Source organism: Cyprinodon tularosa, unplaced genomic scaffold (genome assembly GCF_016077235.1).
Source record: "Cyprinodon tularosa strain WSP-4 unplaced genomic scaffold, ASM1607723v1 ctg409, whole genome shotgun sequence".
Taxonomy (NCBI): Eukaryota; Metazoa; Chordata; class Actinopteri; order Cyprinodontiformes; family Cyprinodontidae; genus Cyprinodon; species Cyprinodon tularosa.
In genome coordinates, this window is record NW_024039129.1 from 77,732 (window position 1) to 98,283 (window position 20,552).

Here is a 20,552-nt window from a genome sequence, read left to right on the forward strand (position 1 = left end):
TGGCTGCTTTGGGGAAGAACCATCTGTCACAACTCTAGAGTATCTGCCAAAACATCAGAACTGGTCAGATGTATGGCGTCCAGTCATGTACTGACCTGTCTCTGCAACTGAGGCTGCATCAGAGGTGCATACTGCTGTCCGTTGTGTCTGGGCTGAGCTGTGGGCATTCGGCCCTGTGGGGGACCAGCTAGACGCATATGATGGGAGGAGGGGAACATAGAGGGACTGGGCCCACCGTTAATAGTCCCGGCTCTCTGAAGCTGCTGCATGCTGATGAGTCTAGGAGGCTTGGCATAACAGACACACATTTGCAGATTCACATGAATACATTTGCCAAACTGCCAGTCATGTTTTTAAGTTCAAACATGAAATAGTTAGGAATATATTTATAATTAATCTGCGAAAAGAAGTGTAAATGCTCAGATCTGACTCTCCTCAGTTGAGCCAATGTGACCCAGAATCTGACCCCTCTACATGCCAGACTGCATTAGTAACGGTTATCTGTAGGAATGTAAGGATCTGTTATTGGTGACGGAAATTGGTTCCATATCACTCAAAAGTCGGCCCTCTAAAATCTCCAATTTAAGCATCAAGCTGATAGAAAAACTATTCTTCTATCCATGTCTGTTTAAAGTTTCTGTAAGCCCCTGGTTAATTCTACATGGGTCAGTTGTTCCAATACCTGTTGTTGGTAACTATTGTTCTGTGTTTGAGTAATATACAGGTGCTGGTCATAAAATTAGAATATCATGAAAAAGTAGATTGATTTCAGTAATTCCATTTAAAAAGTGAAACTTGTATATTATATTCATACATTACATACAAACTCATATATTTCAGATGTTTATTTTGTTTAATTTTGATGATTACAAATGACAACAAATGAAAATCTCAAATTCATCATATCAGAAAATTAGAATATTGTGAAAAGGTTCAAAATTGATGGCCCCTGGTGCCACACTCTAATCAGCTAATTAACTCAAACCACCTGCAAAAGCCTTTAAATGGTCTTTCAGTCTAGTTCTATAGGCTACACAATCATGGGGAAGACTGCTGACTTGACAGTTGTCCAAAAGACGACCATCGACACCTTGCACAAGGAGGGCAAGACACAAAAGGTCATCGCTAAAGAGGCTGGCTGTTCACAGAGCTCAGTGTCCAAGCACATTAATAGAGAGGCGAAGGGAAGGAAAAGATGTGGTCGAAAAAAGTGTACAAGCAAGAGAGATAACCGCACCCTGGAGAGGATTGTGAAACAAAACCCATTCAAAAATGTGGGGGAGATTCACAAAGAGTGGACTGCAGCTGGAGTGAGGGCTTCAAGAACCACCACACACAGACGTATGAAAGACATGGGTTTCTGCTGTCGCATTCCTTGTGTCAAGCCACTCTTGAACCACAGACAGCGTCAGAAGCGTCTTGCCTGGGCTAAAGAGAAACAGGACTGGACTGCTGGTGAGTGGTCCAAAGTCATGTTCTCTGATGAAAGTAAATTTTGCATTTCCTTTGGAAATCAAGGTCCCAGAGTCTGGAGGAAAAGAAGAGAGGCACTTCATCCACGTTGCTTGAAGTCCAGTGTAAAGTTTCCACAGTCAGTGATGGTTTGGGGTGCCATGTCATCTGCTGGTGTTGGTCCATTGTGTTTTCTGAGGTCCAGGGTCAACGCAGCCACATACCAGGAAGTTTTAGAGCACTTCATGCTTCCTGCAGCTGACCAACTTTTTGGAGATGCAGATTTCATTTTCCAACAGGACTTGGCACCTGCACACAGTGCCAAAGCTACCAGTACCTGGTTGAAGGACCATGGTATCCCTGTTCTTAATTGGCCAGCAAACTCTCCTGACCTTAACCCCATAGAAAATCTATGGGGTATTGTGAAGAAGAAGATGCAATACACCAGACCCAACAATTCAGAAGAGCTAAAAGCCACTATTAGAGCAACCTGGGCTATCATAACACCTGAGCAGTGCCACAGACTGATCGACTCCATGCCACGCCGCATTGCTGCAGTAATACAGGCCAAAGGAGGCCCAACTAAATACTGAGTGCTGTACATGCTCATGCTTTTCATGTTCATACTTTTCAGTTGGCCAACATTTCTATAAATCCTTTGTTTTTATTGGTCTTCAGTAATATTCTAATTTTCTGATATGATGAATTTGAGATTTTCATTTGTTGTCATTTGTAATCATCAAAATTAAACAAAATAAACATCTGAAATATATGAGTTTGTATGTAATGTATGAATATAATATACAAGTTTCACTTTTTAAATGGAATTACTGAAATCAATCTACTTTTTCATGATATTCTAATTTTATGACCAGCATCTGTAATTCGATCAAGTCTTTTCATAACATCCCACTATACAAAACAAGTAATCAAAGTATCTATGAATTATGTTGATATTGTATTTGGTCAAGATTGGTATCTATTATACTTAAAGCTGCAATTTCTGTAGCAGAAATTAAAACGTTGCATATGGCCATTAGTTATTTGGAGCCTTCGCCCTCATTCTTTATCAAACAGCTCTAAATAGAAACCTGACAACACAACCAAAATAAAACGTGCAGGGCCGGTTTGTGGTAATCAAGGAAAACTAAACGGATGTGGCTGCTGATCACGTTCTCTACAAACAGTTCTCTAATGAACGCACAACTGATCATACTCCTTTAAAGGTCAAGAGACAGTGACACCTATCTACACATAAAGTTGCTGTTCCAGTAGCAATACTAGCATAAGCACAAATGTACTCTAACTGGAGCTTTTGCTATTTCTATAACTCTAATCATTATTAAGCTGAATGTAAACCAGCACTTTAACAGGTTCACCAACATGGCTATAAAAGCATTATGTGCAGGGATACATTTTTGAGATCTAGACTCCCCTACATACAAAAACATTTTTATTACTGAAGCTAAAAGTGGAATTTGAAAACCCAGCAGCCATGCAAAAATTCAACCGTTCCTATTTAGAATTTAACTTTGAAGAACTTCCTGACTTTCAGATAAAATTCATATATACAACTAGGGCTGAACAATAGCTCAATATGGATATAAATGGAATAGATATCTAATTATCATAAACAGAAAACATGTTATAAAATGTTCAATAATTCCATAAACAAACGTCATTCTGAGGGACAAGCAAACTAAGCCCACTACTTTTAAAGGTTATTCTAATAATAGGATTACAGTTTGGTTTTTATTAACAGGTAACATAAACACTAATCAATAATTATCAATATGTAAAACTTATATCATAATATAATTTTCAGCCATATTGTACAGCCCTATACATCTCTAAATGTTTTTACACTGTTTGGTTGAAGGACAAAGGTTGGTTTAATAGTAAACGGTACCGTTCCCAACCAACTCAAAGTAGCTCCTACTTTATGTACTGAGATGAAATTAGCTGTAACCATTATGATAAGCTTTGAATAATCCTGTGGTTTAAAATTAAGAGTTAGCACATCTGATCCAACCCCTTAAACATAGAAATGGTGTGTTCAACCTGTAATGGAAGACCTTAATAAAACTTCCATTAAAATTTTTTCAGACCTGATTTCTGCATTGATATAATGATCATAAACCACTGAAAGCCTTTAAAAACTAACAACTCGAAACCAAAGAGACAATTTTAACCAATAAATGAAACCATACCTGCTGCTGAACCATAGCCGGGCCACCCTGCCTGGCATGCTGCTGGGACATTTGGGAGGCTAAACGCATTTGTTGCTGAATCTGCTGCTGCTGCTGCTGTTGTTGTTGTTGTTGTTGCTGATGCTGCTGCTGCTGTTGGTGATGATGCTTTTGCTGTGCATAAGCAGCTTGTTGCATGTGCTGCAGCCGAAGCTGAGCCAGGTTGATCTGTCCTGGATGTTTGCCTGGGTGACCTTGTCCTGGTGAAATGGCCGGTCCGCCTAACATCACACTGGGAGGTTGTGCCGATGGAGGAGGCTTTTCAATAACTAAATTACCTACAATTAAAGAAGAAAACAGGTGTCAATGGCCGTCATTTAACGATGGGACATACACTGAAAACGCATGTGAAATCTCTTTTATTTGGAAAAAGTCATCTAGAAGTTACGACCGTAGATATTTTATCCTTTCTACACACCTCTGCTAAAAGGAAATAGGCTAAAACAAAACCAATTAAAATAGATTTTTGAAAAGAATTAAGAAAATGCACAAAGAATGGACATGAGCAGAAATACGTACCTAAATTCACAACATTTTTGGCCCAGAAGGTTGGATCACAGAAGAACCGGACGGCTCCATTGGACTGTGGGGCTGGCTCCAGTCTTGCCTTGAAGAGCTGGCGAAGTTGGTACATGATCTGCATCCATTTGTACATACAGAATAAGGTTATTCAATTATTAAGCATGGCCATATGAGGCCGACTGAAATGATCATCTGTCATGTTTTTGGGGGACAGAATACAAAACATAATAGAGGATGAAAATAAGCTCATTTGATTAGTCTCTCTTAAATCACTAAATCCAAAAAGAAAAAAACAAAAGTGATTCAAGTATGTTTATGTATGCAAGCCGTTTCCATCAACCAACTGCAGCCCTGTGACAAACCTAATGCTCTGTTAAAACTCAATCTTGAATTTTCGTCAAGCCAAACCTCTTTTTGTGCGTTTATAATCTGCCTGAAGAGTTTTGCAAAGCCTATTTGGTCGAAGAAGCTCATAACAAACGTACCGGCCTCTTGCTGTAGAGTAACGCTGTGCTGCTGCCAGAAGTGATGGCCCAGTTGCAAAAGTTGAGCACATGGTAGATCTGTTGAGCCAGCTGGGTGGTGTCCTTATGCTGAGCCATTAGCCTCATGCTCCTCTCTTTGTTCACGCTCTGAATAAAAAGGGAGGTAAAAATAAGAGAATCGAAATGCTAAACTTTTCCTGCTAAATTATTCCTGTCTAAACAAATGCCTGGTTTAACATTTACAACATTATACCTTACTACTTCAGGAGGCCTTTGGTTGTTTTTTTAATTGCAATAAGGGGATAAAGAAGGAAATTTAGGGAAAAAAAGAAAAAACATTTGTAGTTGCTTGGGCTAAAGATCTGAATAAATAAAATAAAAATAAAAATCACCAGATTACCTAATAAACAAAGACTGTTGTGTATAAGAAGGAGCTCCATTACTCCATTAAACAATCTCTTCCTGCAATAATAGTTTGTGTTGTATAATGTTAGTGACATGGCTGGGCGATATGAAGAAAATCTAATATTGCGATATATTAACATTTTATTTTAACCGCCTCAATGTTCATCACAAATATTCCTGCTACATTATGTCTTTTGGTGTCGGTATTAGACCTTTAACGAGATCCTAGAAACCAAACAGGAAACAAAGCAAAAATACAACACTCAATAAAAAAGGCCTCTTTTGTGCATAAAAAAAAGGCAGACTAAAAAGAACCTGACCTCAAATGAAAAAAAAAAACAAAAAAACAAAGGTTAAAAAAAAAACACAGTCCGAAAATTAGAGCGTTATAAGAGCATCTCTAAACTAATTGCATCGATATTTACATGCTGGGAATTTTAACAAAGCACAAAAAGTTTTAACATTGAGTACATTGATTACACTACAAAACACTGAATAAGATCACATCACAGGCATTACAGCTTCTAAAATACATTTAAATAACGTAATAAATGGCGTCTGGGATTTCCCTCCATCTCTTCCTTTTGCTCTCATATGGGATCATTTTTCAAACGACGAGGCCAACGTCACCTGCTGATATATTTAAAGTTTTAACTGGTGTGCGGAGAGACGCTGACATGTGGTTTAATAATGCACGATTTGATGAAAATGTGCGATTGCGATTATTGTGGACTATATTGCAATTTGGGATATTATACATGAATGGTGTCATGATTCTTTGTGCTAGAATATCAAGGACAAAATAGAGAATTACAAGTTTCTTTTTTCTTTCAGCTATGGGAAAAGTGGCCCACAAGCTTCCCGTATGTTCCAATTAACTAGTATGTTGTGTTAATGGCTTTATTGGAATTATTGTTTAATGTTGTATTTTGTCCAATTTCTATAAACCTGCTTTCAAACAGCGCAGCGTGCTTGTCCATGCCAATTAAGTTGTCCGTAGGGACATAAGATATTCCACCATATTTTGGGGGGAAATTAAGGCGTACAACACAAAAACAGGGCGTATAATTTATGACCATATGCATTGCAAGCTAAAAGCCTGATCATTACACTGCAACATAACCACTATGTTATTTTTCTCTTTTTGTATAAAGTACATTAAAGAGTACCGATAACAAACTGTCTTGTAGAACAGTTGTGTCATTGGTAATATTATTTCAAATCTCCACTGGTTAAAAAACGATGATGGGAATTAATATGCTGGGTTGTTTTGGTGTTGAGAAATTTCTCAATAAAAAGGGGCGTGTGGGTCGGCGCGCGTGGCTCGACAAGTGAGGAAGACGCGCACTGACAGGTCTGTGCAGCGGGAGTTTTTGTCTGGTTGCATGTTAAAAACAAGTCAAAAAATAAAGAAGAAAGATAAAACCCAGTCAGAGTTTGTCCCATCATATAGAAAACTGATCGGAGTTTGCACCCAGAGGACGCCGCATGGTGCAAGGAGACGCCGCCCAGGGAAATGAAAGACGCTCCGTTGAGATCTGGACCTTATTTTTCTTTCTTTTTTTGGATTTTTGGTGGTACCACCTTTTTTAATCTTTTTTCAACGCTTCCAGGATTTTACTTTGGGTCGGAGCATATGGAACTCCTGTTTGGACATTATTATTAAAAATAAAAAGAACGGACAGTTTTGGACTTTCAGTTATTAGGGATGTTTTTGTTTGTTTTTTGCGGATATAAATTGAGACTTTGAGTTTACTTATAAATTGGTTGCGAAGGTTTTTTGGGTTATTGATCTATTTATACTGAAATATTATTGAATGAAACTTTGGATTCTTGGTAGTTGTGCGATTTTTATTTTATTATTATTGTTTTAATAAATCTTTCTCTCTAAGTGGTTGGATTTTTCTTTTCTTTCATCTCAGATTTATAATGTAACACTTAGTTCTGTTTTTCCTGTGAAAAAAAAACCCTTGAGTATTTGTGAGTTCTGCTTTTAATCAAGCTGAATTTTACAATATGATATCACAATATTACTATATATTGTGATATTTCCCCCAGCAAAATTTTAGGTATAGATAAACAAGCAAGTGCTGTATAAGTTACTCAGAAGATATTGATCATTTAGTTATTTTTGAATCCATGTTGACTGTGGTTTGAGTCGGTCCACTTCTTCCACTGTAGCTACGTTTACATGGACACAACTAATCGGATTGAAGGCCTGATCAGATCAAAAATGTTTCATGTAAACATCTCAGACTGAAGATTCTAATCCGATTCGGTCCGATCGGATCTAAATTTAATTCCGAATGAGATAGGTGGTTTTTGCCGATCGCCATTCCGATTGCCGTCCATGTAAACACCCATTCGGATCTTAAGAGTAAAATAATCTTCACTGCGCATGTGTGCGACGTCAGCGTGACGTTTTTCCGCCTTGTCAACAACAGGAAACCACCGGTTGCTCTTGTTGTGAACAACATGGCGGGAGGAATCTAGGAACGCCGACTTATACACTCAAGTTCATTTAAAGCTGCAGGAAGCAGGAATTTATCCTCCTCCTCTTCCTCTTTTCTCTCTCCACAGCCCACTCGCTCTCCCACGCCGGTTCAATCGCTCATTCTCTACATTTTCTCTCGGACACTTCGCTGCCAAGCGCTTTTTTCCTCCTCTCTCCTTTTTTCTTTCCGCTCGCTCCGAGCGCATCGTTTGTCAGGCCTCCTAAAAACCAGACGCAGACAGAACTGCCAAGTTTGGCAGGAAGTTCTGCGCATGCTTAAAAGATTTAATCTGATCCAACGCTTGGTACATGTATACACACGTCATGATCAGATCATTTCATTTAGTGTCCATGTAAACGGAGATTTTGAATTTCCGATCAACCAAGGTTTGGATCGGATCGGGGAAATTTTGCTCATGTAAACGTAGCTTATGACTGCCTCAGCTACAGATAAGGTGCTATGAAGCACAGCCAAAAGACTCCACAGCACTTTCTTCCCACACCTAACAAACACTGTGTCAAAAAAGTCTCTATCTTTATACCTGCTCTATCCAGGACTCGTGAAACGTGAAAGTTTAGATACATCTAATCTGAAATATGTACAAGAAAGAAAAGAAAAAAATTACTACCTTTTGTCATTTGACCACTAACTGGGAAAAAATAGTCAACAGATAAACTAATTTGAAAAACTGTTTGTTCAAGAACTGTAGTGAATTAATACTGCACCATGAATAGAATAGTGGATAAATGTCTCACAATAAATATATTTGTGTTATAATGGTCAAATGGTGTGCTTCATTATGTATCTAAGAAAAGTAATATGTGCATGGCTGTTTGAAGGTTAAGTTAAGATTAGGAGGGACGAAATATGGCATTAGAAAAAACCCAAGGCTTTGATGTATGCATTGGGAAAACCAAAGGATGAGTTATTTTGACATTTCAAGGTTAAACAACAAAGGTATGCCGCTGTGTGATGTTTTAATGGTCAAACATCAAAGTTATGCTTGATGTTTTAATGAAACGTTGTTTTGACATATCAATGATAAACACCAAAGTTATTTTGATATGTGAAGTTTTTAATGAAACTACAATGTGTATCACCATGGCCTTCAAAGGGACAAGGCTTTGATTAAAACATATAGAAATTGTACTTTGGGGGGTTTACACCGGTAGATAAAAAGATATTAAAGATACCCGCGGAAAAGTGCCTAAAATTACTTAAAAATAGGGGGGGGGGGGGGGGGGGGGGGGGGGGTTGGGGAGGAGCCACACTGGACCAGCTGCCTCTGCCTGTTTTTTGACCATTGTTTGAAGACTTTTCAACTGCTTTTTAAGAACTCTGAATTTTTATAAGACTTAATATAAATTTTTACGTCGTTGGGAGGATATCCACGACAGAACCAAATATTTGTTTCCATCTCTGACACACAAAATCACTGAAGGCCAATTTATGCTTCTGATGCATAGCCTCTGCAACCGTCAAATCTGTCTCTGTGTCTCTGTGAAGTATAATCTGCCCTTTAGTTGTATGAACAGGAACGTGGAGTTTCTATAGAAACAGGTTAAATGGGGGGGCGCTAGTGAGCCAAGATGGAGTAAAGTCGGATATTTCAGAGCTCCTGCAGGCATATCAACATTTTCGTTTAAAAAAACACAACTTCTCACTAATTGTGACCTAAATTGGTTTAATAGTGACCCTGGACTATAAAGAATTCCGTTCCGGTGGACGCTACTCGATAAATGGCGGATAAACTTCGCAAATTCAAATACGACGGTAGCACGGCAAAGCTAACTGCTAACACCAGATCCACGAAGCTGCGCACTCTAGAGGACGAAAACCCGCAACCCAAGAGCCCTGGTATGTGTGAAGAGCTGAAAGCCGATATCCTAACCTCCTTACGGGGGGAAATCTCCAAAATCATAAGGGAGGAAATGAGAAGCGCTCTGTCCGAGGAGTTCACCGCTCTCAGAGCTGATCTCAATGCAGTGAGGGCCGAAATTGCTAGTAATTCCACCGCCACCCGTGCAGAAATCACCTCAATTAAATCAGACGTTGAAGATGTGAAAAGTGGACTGTCTACATGGTCTGATGAGGTGAACTCACTGCAGACTATAGTTACCGACCTTCAAAGCGAGCTGGTTAAGATACGAGACAGGTGCGAAGACATGGAGGGGAGGATGAGGCGCGGAAATATTCGTATAGTTGGGGTCATCGGCGTCGCCGGACCCCATTTACTGGGGCACGTGCCCCAGTATAAATGAGCTGTGCCCCAGTATAAATCTCATGAATATTTGCAACAGTATTACATTTTTTTAATGCATCAATTTAGATATTTCCAACGGAAGGAGACGTATATTTCTACTCAAATGCGCAGCAAGTGTGTTGGTAACTCCAAATTGAGGATGTATTAGCGCCCCCACGTCACCGCATGTCACTGCATGAACTGCAGGTAAACTAACACGCCGCTCTCAACTGAGTTGGATGGGACACTGTGCGGCCGCGACGCATTTTTAGTTCTGGTAATGTTTCTTACCTGTCAATTTTATTATTTTCCCAGTGAAACCACATGATTTATAAGATACTAACTGAAAATTACTGCATTGGTTTGTAGATGGATATCAGGAAATTCCTCACACGAAGCAGAGACAGGGAAGCAGTAAAACAAGATGAGAGAGAGGGAGGTAAGGTCCCGTAATGAATTAGTGATTTAATGTAACCAGTTACATTAGGAACGTTATAAGTAATATGATAGATATTTACATAATTATAAATTTGCGTTTTTTTTTTATGTTTGCTGTAGAGAATGAGAATGCAGGTGCTGGAGTAGGAAAGGGAGGAGGAGGCGAGACTGACAGGCAAGAGACAGGTGAAAGACAGGAGAGACAGGACCATGAAGGTGATGAGGATGCAACAACCAGCTTCCACAAACAAGAAGGGGACATTAGGGACTTAGGGGGAAAGCATGATGGTCCTAAACAAGTGAAGTTGTCCCACTATCCCCTGGGGCAAATTTGGAGTAAAAAAACGTTCATTTAATTCAAAATGGTTTGAGCTTTTCCTGGTTAAAAAAGAAAGCCTTGTTATCAAGGATATGCAGTGTGTTTTCAACTTGCTTGATAACATCATATTCCCAACACTAAAGCAGGTCATCCAGATCTCCCTCACAATCCCAGTCTACAGATGGAGTTGTGAAAGGTCATTCAGTGTGTTGAGAAGGCTCCACACTTGGCCGAGGTGCACAATGGGACAAGATAGGCTCCATCATCTTGCTATTTTATCAGTTGAAAAGGAAGAACTTCCTAAGCTGAGTCACAAGTGATTGACCACTTTGCAAAAATGAAAAATAGGAGGTACACTTTAATGCTCAAAAAATAAAAGGAAAACTTAGTTCGGGTTGAGTTAAACTTTCCCCTGAACTAAAACTCGGAAACCTAGGAATTAATGATTACTTCAGAATGTGTATAAGGAAACTTTTTATTTTTAAAGTTGTTGATGTCTTATTTTTTATAGCTGCAATGTTGAAAATGTTCATGTTTGTTAAAACAAATATGCTCTTATACTCATTAATATCTCAACTGGTAATTTTGGTAGGAATGTATCAGGGTTGGGCAGTGTGCTTGTCTGTATTTATGTATGGAAGGAGGGGCATATGCACTAGGGGGCCAGTGCCCCAGTAAAGCTTTGTGCCTAGCAACGCCCCTGGTTGGGGTCGAGGAATATCCCAACTCCGCCAATCCTAAGGAGGTCTCAAAAATCATCAGAGAAGTGCTTCAGATGGACCGGGATGTAAAAGTCGATCGCTCACACCGAACAGCTGCGCTGACGAAACCGGGCGGCGGAGAAAGACCCCGTGTGATCATCGCTAAGCTGCACTATGATGGAGACGCCGCTGACATCCTGAGAAGAGCCAGGGACAAGGCCCCGCTGACTTACCAGGGTAAAAGAATCGCAATCTTCCCGGATTACACCACCAGTGTGGCCAAAGCACGCGCAGCCTTCTCTGATGCACGGAAAGTATTACGGGGGCGAAGCGATGTGCGCTTTGGATTACTTTATCCAGCAAGACTCAAAATAACATATAAAGAGGACAGTAAGGAGTTTCGAGATCCTGTGAAGGCCATGGACTACATACGGAAGACCATTCCTGCTGCAATAACTGGATCTGAAACTGCTTAAATACCAACTGTGACTGTGTTTGGTAATGTCACATTTCTAAACTGGTATGTTTAAAGGGTGTGTAACACTGTCACTTCTAACTTGGTTAAATACTATAAAGTCATAATTAGTCATAATTTAGTTACATTCATAATACCAGTAGGTTCTACACTGTGGTTAAAGTACATATATTTATTTCCCCTGCGGGAGCCTGGACTTCCACATTTTTGATCTCTCTTGTTTTTGTTGTTTTTGCACACATCCGTCTCTTTCGGTTGTGTTTGTTGCTGCTCTTATAGTGGCTAGGGTCTTAAACCCACTACTTTGCATTATGTTAGTTATGCACTTTTTTAATTGTGTTTTCTGCGTTTTGATCCCTCTGTTCCCCGAGGATCTTATTGCATTTAAAAAAACAGAGCTTCTGAATCTTAGTCTTGACAATTTTGTACAGCAAAGCCTCACTACTTTTATTTTATTGCATCATCTTGGTTTTCAGCGTTCATGTTATTCAAATGCTTGGTCCCACCAGTCAAATGGCCGTCTCTGCCTCCAATACAATACTATCACATATATATTTTAAATTAAATTAATTATGAGTACACTAACTGTAACAAGTTATAACGTGAGGGGTTTGCATAGTCCAATCAAAAGAAAAAAAGTTTTGCTGCAACTCAGACAATCAAAATGTCACGTAGCACTGTTACAAGAAACACACCTATCAGATATGGAGCATATAAAATTAAATAGGTCTTGGGCTGATAAAGTTTACTACTCGTCACATTGCTCTGGTAGAAAAAGGGGTGTTGCTATATTAATACATAGGCAAATAAATTTCACTGAAACGTTGGTACATAAAGACAAAGAGGGTAGATTTATATTGGTAAATGGGATAATTGATGGAACAGCTGTATCCTTTATAAATGTATATGCCCCTAATGAAGATGTACCAGGGTTTATTCAGTCAGTTTTCAATATGATTACAGAATACAGTTCTGGTCTGCTGATCGTCGGAGGGGATTTTAATTGTGTAATGTCAAATCTAGATAGACAACCACTCTCTCGGACACCCATATCTAAGATGGGTAAAATGCTTAAAAATATGTCTGTGGAAGCCGGATTAGTGGATGTATGGCGATCCAAATTCCCCAAAAATAGAAATTGTACATTTTACTCAAATCGACATGCATCTTACTCACGAATAGATTACTTTTTTACCACCAAGGCCGAACTACACAGAGTTGAGGATATCATAATATCGCCCATCACAATCTCTGACCATGCACCCGTTACCCTCGAGTGGAATATAGGATTGACACCATCATTTAAGCAATGGAGACTTAATGCCTCCCTTCTTAATGACCAAGAATTCATAAATTTTGTTAAATTAGATCTCAAAAATTATTTGGACATAAACAATACCCCTGAAACATCTCCTATTATGTTGTGGGACTGTGCAAAGGCTTATTTAAGAGGTAGTATCATCTCCTATACAACAGCAAAAAAAAGACAAAAGGCAGCCAAACAGAAATACTTAGAAGATAGAATCCAAGATCTGGATCTTCAACATAAAAAGACTAGAGCATCCGGGATCCTGAATGATTTGAACACTGCACGGAGAGAGCTCCAAGATTTGCTATCGGAAAAGATAGAAGGTAACCTTCGTTTTGCCAAGCAGCAGTATTATGAAAATGGAAATAGAGCGAGCAGACTCTTGGCCTTCCGACTTAAAAAACAACAGTCCTCAAACGTAGTTTTAAAGCTGAAATCGGGCAATAAATCCATCTTAAAACCAAAAGATATTGCTGAAACATTTGCGGAATTTTATAAGGTTTTATACCGAGACACGGACACTTGTGACGATGAGAATAAAATAGCAGACTACTTACAAAATATAAATATTTCAGAATTATCTGATACTGTAGCTAAACAATTAGATCAGCCAATTCAAGAAGAAGAAATAAAAAATGTTGTCTCTTCCCTTAAAAATAACAAAAGTCCTGGTCCTGATGGTTTCATAAATGAATTCTATAAGTGTTTCATAGACATCGTTAGTCCACTATTATTAGAAGCATATCGCTTTTCTTCAGAAACTAAAACAATGGCGCCATCTTGGTCTGATGCCACAATAGTTGTATTACATAAAGAAGGTAAGGACCCTACTGACTGTGGGTCATATAGGCCATTATCAATGCTTAACGTGGATGTACGCATTCTAACTGGTATTCTGGCAAGACGATTAAATGTCATAATAAATAAAATCATACATCCAGATCAAACCGGATTCATTGTCGGGAGGCATTATGGAAATAATTTACGGCGTTTATTAAATATTATCTCTCACCAAAAAGAAAATAAAGCTATGACAGCTGTAGTGTCTTTAGATGCCCAAAAGGCCTTTGACCGCGTATCATGGAGATACCTTATTCAAACATTAAAGAGATTTAAATTTGGGCCGAAATTCATAGATTGGATACATACATTATATTCATCCCCACAAGCGGCTGTAAGAGTTAATGGTTTCAGGTCGGCGAGTTTCAAATTGGAGCGCGGATGCAGGCAGGGGTGTCCTCTGTCACCTCTTTTGTTTGCAATTAGCATTGAACCACTGGCCCAGCTCATTAGAGACATTGATGAAATTAAAGGGATTTTGATTGGCACAGAGGAACATAAAATATCCCTTTACGCAGATGATGTACTTCTATATATGGCTGATCCGACATCCTCAATTCAACGTCTGAAGGAAATGATTTCTGTTTATGGCAATTTTTCTGGTTATAAAATAAATGTTGATAAAACAGAAGCAATAGATATCAATAGCAATATTCCACTGGAGGTCAAACAACAGAGCGGCTTTAGGTGGCCAAAGGAGGGCATTAAATACCTAGGCATCAGCATTCCTCTTTCATTAAAAGATTTGTATCATGTCAATTACAGTAAAATATTGACTACAATTAAAAATGACCTGGAGAGGTGGTCAGCACTGCCCTTGTCCCTCCTCGGTCGCATTGAAACCATTCGCATGAATTTGTTACCTAGATTACTGTATTTGTTCCAGATGTTACCGGTTAGCATACCTAGGGCCACATTCATTGAATTGGATAAAAGTATATCAAAATTCATATGGCAAAGCAATCGCCCTCGCATAAAATATAAAACACTACAAAGAAGTAAGACAGAAGGCGGTCTTAAGCTCCCTGTTTTAAAATATTATTTCTGGGCAGCTCAGTTAAAACCTTTAATTTCATGGATCCAACAGGATTCTCAAACAAGATGGCTGAGCATTGAGCAAGCAAAGTGCTCAGTACCATTAAAAGTTTTGCCATTTTTAGATATTCCAGTAAAGGAGCTGCCATTGTGGACTAAAACCACTTTTGACATTTGGAATAAAGTGCGAATTTCTTTCAAGCTACCAAGAGGCTTATCAACTTTATCAAGCATTGGACATATTCAATCCTTCACACCCAATTTATTGGACAAAACGTTTTCTAAATGGGCTGAACAGGGGCTTACATTTCTTCATCAGTTGATCCACAAGAACAACCTTATGTCATTTGAAGAGCTATGCAGGAATTTTCATCTCCAGAAAAGTGATTTCTTTAGATATTTACAGCTGCGCTCATTTCTAGTTGCACACAGGGACTGGGAAAGAGTGCTTAACTCCTCACCAATTGAAAAACTCCTAATTCATTTTCAGAAAGGGGGAGGAGATAAAAAATTGATAGCAAAGTTATACAGTGTATTTCTGTCAATGAACCTCAACGATCCCACTAGGACAAAACAAAGATGGGAGGCAGAGACAGCCAGAATAATCTCTGATGAAACATGGGAGGGAGTCTGGACTGAGGCACATCGAGTTACAAACTCCAATACGTGGCGGGAATATAAATGGAAAATCATAAGTAGATATTTTAGGACCCCGGATGTTGTTGCCAAGATGGATCCTAGAGTACCAAGCTTGTGTTGGAGAAACTGTGGCCCAGCGGTCCCCAATCATACACACATTTTCTGGTCATGTCCCAAACTACTAAACTTTTGGGATGAGGTGTACAGGACTATGAACCAGATCTTCACAGAGGTTATACCGAGGGATGCTACTGTTGCGGTACTTGGTATTATACCGGAGGGTTTGCAAGGACGGGCCAAAACTTATCTGTTGAATGTTCTTTTTACAGCAGCCCTGAAATGCATTACAATCAGGTGGATGCAGTTGGAGCCTCCTTCCTATGATTTATGGGTACAAAAAGTAAGAGAGTTGTACACAATGGAAAAGATAACCTACTCATTAAGACTTCAAAAAACCACCTTTAGCCTCCGCTGGGGGCCAGCAGAAGCTATGTTGATGTAAATAAGCTTAACAAGTTTGTTTCTTGCATATGGTGTTGAGCTATTCCATCCAAAGTGTATGCTTATGCTGGGGTCTCAGGATGATGTGCCTACAAATTCGAGGCTGTGATTATAAGGCATCAAGCTAAGATGTTCATTTTTGTTTTTTTTTTGGAAAACTGTATATTTTCAACTTTTGTGTTATGTACCATTGATGCGTGGCTGTACAATTGCTCTGTAAAAAATAATAAAAGTATAAGTTCTAAAAAAAAGAAACAGGTTAAATGAATATGGACCGTTTGAGTATGAAGCTGTAGCTGAAAATCGATATAAAACCTCTATATTAATATTAGTTCAAAATAATCACATTTTTTATTTTTTGGTAAAATTGTTTCGACCCTAGACCACAGATCTTTATCTCCATGCTGAACGTACGCGCACCAAACATAAACAAAGCTTCAGGTCCTGTCAAAAAAAGGATATCTGAATGCTTCAGCATACCAACAGATTGAGGGCAATTCCACGCTCCAATCTTGGTGGAGACGACTTCTACCCTTCCCTGTTTGGGATGAATCAGAGAAGTGTTTCCCAGCCCTGGTCCTCAGACCCCACTGTGCTGCATATTCAGCAAGTGTCTGTGCTCCAGCACACCTAACTGGAATTACTGCATTGCTTCCTCAGAAATCACCGGTGTTGCAGAAGCCTGTCAATCAGATATTGATTCAAGTAAGGTGTGTGGCAGCAGGGAAACACCCAAACCACACAGGACAACCTGCCCTGAGGTCTACGGTTGGGAAACAGTGAATTAGAGCAGTGATTGAGAGCCTGGCCTTCTGGTCAATCATGAATCCTTGGACCTCTGAAGTGTGTTTTTAAAAGGGAATGCCGGGTTTTTTTTACATTGGGCCCTTGATTTTACGTTATTACGTCATGTTCTACACTCCTATATGAGTTTTGTGTCATTTGGAGCAGTTCTGAAGATATTCTGCTCTACTCTCCACTATTTCCAGAGAGATGAAAGGCAGTGCCCTAAGGAAACCGCCTCACAGTGGCGCCATTGGCAACCCAAAGAATGCGCCTAACGGCAGCATCCTTTGGCCCGCATGGCCTCAGTCAATCATCTTTGAAGAATGTTTCAACCGCAGCACTTTGAAATCTTCATATTTCCACTCAAACATTTCATAAGAATCTCTTACCACTAAAGACTATTTCGATTTATTGAATAATAATCAGAAAGCCAAAGGTTCCTTAAAGAAGAATTTTTATGAAATTAGACAAACTTTTCCACCTGAAGAGTTTTGGATAGTTTTTCATTTTAATCGCACAATGTTTACATATTTGTTTCACAATTTTAGTATAATTATTGCTCTGAGTGGGTTGCTCTGTTAGCTAAAGGCATGTTTAAGACTCTCTACACTCCAGATAACGATTAATCAATTACTAAATTAGTTTACAATTATTTCAATAATCGATTAATCACGATTAATCTGATTAATTATTTTAGCCCTACTTGCCACCCAATAATACTTTCCAGGTAGTTGTAATGCATTGAACTTTTAGTATTAAAAGCTAGTGATTCTTCTTTTTCAATAAATTCTAACAGTCTTACCTCCAGCTGCTGAAGTAACGCTTTGCCCTTTTTGTTGATTTCATTTATGAGAGTAAATACAGCAATCTTGATCTCATGTTCCACTTTTCTATGAGTCTCTCCAAGCTCTTTCAACCTAGATTAGGGAAAGAAAAAAGAACAAACATACAATGAAGTGATTCTTAGAAATACAATATGAACAAAAAAAAAAAAGAGGAACCTAAACACACCTGTTTTGCAACTGAGAGACAGAGTAATGGACATAGTTCTTTTTATCCTGTAGTTTGGCCATGTTGGCCTCGATGATTCCTTTATGGTTCTGGAAAGCTTCCTCCAAAAACTGGTACCTGGGGGAAAATGGAAAAGAAAAGGTCTCAGTCAGATTTACTGAAATAAATGAACTTTACCGTTCATACTCGGTAACAACTTAACTTCTTCTGGTTTTAAGGGTTTAGAGCAGAAAATTGTATTGACTTCAGATTTTTTGTGAAGCAGGAAATATCTTGATCAGAACAAATTTTCTGTTCTTTCAATCTTGAGATAATACATTTCTTGGTGCTCATTAATATTTACAGGCTGTAAAGGTTTCATGACTGCAAAAGAGTTAAATATAAATTAACGGTGTGCAGGCACGAGTTATCGTTTAATTGATCTAAAGTTGATTAATCTTACTGATCAACAAAAGAGTAATTTATAAGCTGCCTTTTTCTTTAAACCTAGGGTGACCAAACGTCCGTATTTCCCGGGACATATCCGTATTTCACGTCCCGGGTTTTTTTTAGAAAGTGAGGAAATGTCCTGATTTCACTGCGCACAACGCTCCGTGTGACGTAATCCCTGAGCCGCATCAGTGCGGTCAGCCCTGTTCTTAATCAGAGGCTCTGTTCGAAAACCTGTGCTGCATCCTCCAAGGACGCGGTCTACCTAGACTGGATCCTTCGAAGTCCTTGAAAATAAGGAGGCCGGAAGAGTTTTGGCCGTAAATTCGAACTGGTCCTCCCTTCGGCGGGTTTTACCGCACGTATGCTCTGTTGCTTAGCAACCGTGAAAGTTAACACACAAAGCAGGAAAAGAATGAATACTGAGGTTTTCAAAACTGTTTATTTATTTATTTTTTTTAAAGTTAAAGTGAACAAAGACTACACTCACAAGAATCCAGAGTGGAATAAAGGTTCCAACCACCGTGAGCAGGAACAAATAAAATCAAATGTAATGATAGAAACCTTAGTCAGTTAAATAACCTGCTGCTGTCATTCTGCACATCTCTGATGTTGCTGCTATTTTCAAATATCCATTACTGTAAAAATGTCCATAGCTGCATATTGGTTATTAATTCTCCAGTTTTATATTGTTAAAACACTTTACAGAATTTTATTTTTTATATTTGAACTCTTCCCTATTATGTTATTCTTATACATTTCTCTAAGGTCCTCATTTGTGTGACCATTTTCAATAATCGTTCTGCTGCTGTAAATTTGCCCATTGTGGGACAATAAAGGGATTTTCTATTCTATTCTATAAAAGGGTTAGAAATATATAAGTAAATCTAAACAATGTATCTACAAAATGTATCTGCAAAATCTCTAATATTCAACAACAAAAAGTACTTAGTGAAGCATATTGTGCAAAACAACAATAAACAAATTAAACTCCCATCAGATTTATAGTCCCCACTCTGCAGATCTATTAGAATCTGTCCTTTAATTACAGCCAAACCCATTTACACAGTAACAGATTAAAACCTTTAGATAAATCAAACATTACCGCCACATATCTGACTCTATAACCATTAAAACAACTTGTAACAAGTAACATTTCCTCTCATCACGGAGCAAATCCCGATGATGAGACATTTGGGTCTTTCAATCAACCCCCCCGGTTCCAAGGTGTCCTGGTTTTCCCAAATGAAAATATGGTCCCCCTATTTAAACCCCCTTTTTCTCTTGTATCAAGAAAATCATTTGATTGACATGAGGTTCTTAACATTCTTTATTACAATTTGAATTAAAAATAATTCATCATTATCCTCATTTATTCATTGTTTCATTTATTTTAACTATTTAGTCTGTCAGTTTTATTAAATACTGACTGAAAAAAAAATCTAAGGTTATCTATAAGATTTAACAAAACATTTTTATTATTTAACTAAACAGAACCATCGTGTCACTGAATTAAAAAAACGAATATGTAAATCGCTCTGACACGCTGTTATTCTTTCTAGAATAATTACTTTCAGTTTTGGCTCCGACTCTCGATCGAACACGTTTCTGCTCTAGTGCCTTCACTCCAGCATTAATTCTCTTCTAAATAGCAGTAAATTGAAGGAAACTTCTTTTATATGGATGTTATTTATTAACTCATGGAAAAAACTTTAATCCAAAAAAACAAAAACATTCAAACATAATTTTTATGGGTGAACAATAATTCTGTAGGTCTGTTGGCACTGATTCAAGTGGGAGAATAAAAGGTAACATTGAGATTCTAACCTATTTCCCGTTCCTCTCAGCTAGTGAATTAGCATGTCCCCATTTTCATGACATAAGAAATTATGGTAACGGTTTCTAGACGTTTGATGCTGTAACAAAAATAAATGTATTGACCAGACAAGTCAGGCTGCCATACATTCTCTTTGACTTGACAAAATATTATGCCATGATGCATCACTGCATGACACAACACTGAAACTGACTTAAATATCTCAGTAATGACTCCACAAAGCACTAACATTACATAATCTTACACTACCCTAAGCAGCTTTTCCCTCACCTCAGTATGCTCGCCGCTAGAAACAAAGTGGAGCTCGAGGCGTGACCTAAGATGAGACCTAAACATGTAACTCGCATGTGATTTTCAACATCCAATTGGAGAATTTGGAACA

At 38.5% G+C, this 20,552-nt stretch overlaps 1 protein-coding gene across 4 annotated transcripts in view; it reads right to left on the reverse strand.

Moving 5' to 3' along the window:
• trim33 (tripartite motif containing 33) overlaps positions 1-20,552 on the reverse strand; it is a 52,350-nt gene that overhangs the window by 20,257 nt on the left and 11,541 nt on the right. For all 4 annotated transcript variants that reach the window (XM_038298527.1, XM_038298530.1, XM_038298529.1 and 1 more), the window contains exons 5-10: positions 17,905-18,021; positions 17,696-17,810; positions 4,709-4,855; positions 4,221-4,338; positions 3,663-3,979; positions 96-287 (exon numbers count right to left, since the gene is read on the reverse strand). In XM_038298527.1, coding sequence (XP_038154455.1) covers positions 96-287; positions 3,663-3,979; positions 4,221-4,338; positions 4,709-4,855; positions 17,696-17,810; positions 17,905-18,021 — 1,006 coding nt within the window. The remainder of the gene's footprint in view (positions 1-95; positions 288-3,662; positions 3,980-4,220; positions 4,339-4,708; positions 4,856-17,695; positions 17,811-17,904; positions 18,022-20,552) is intronic.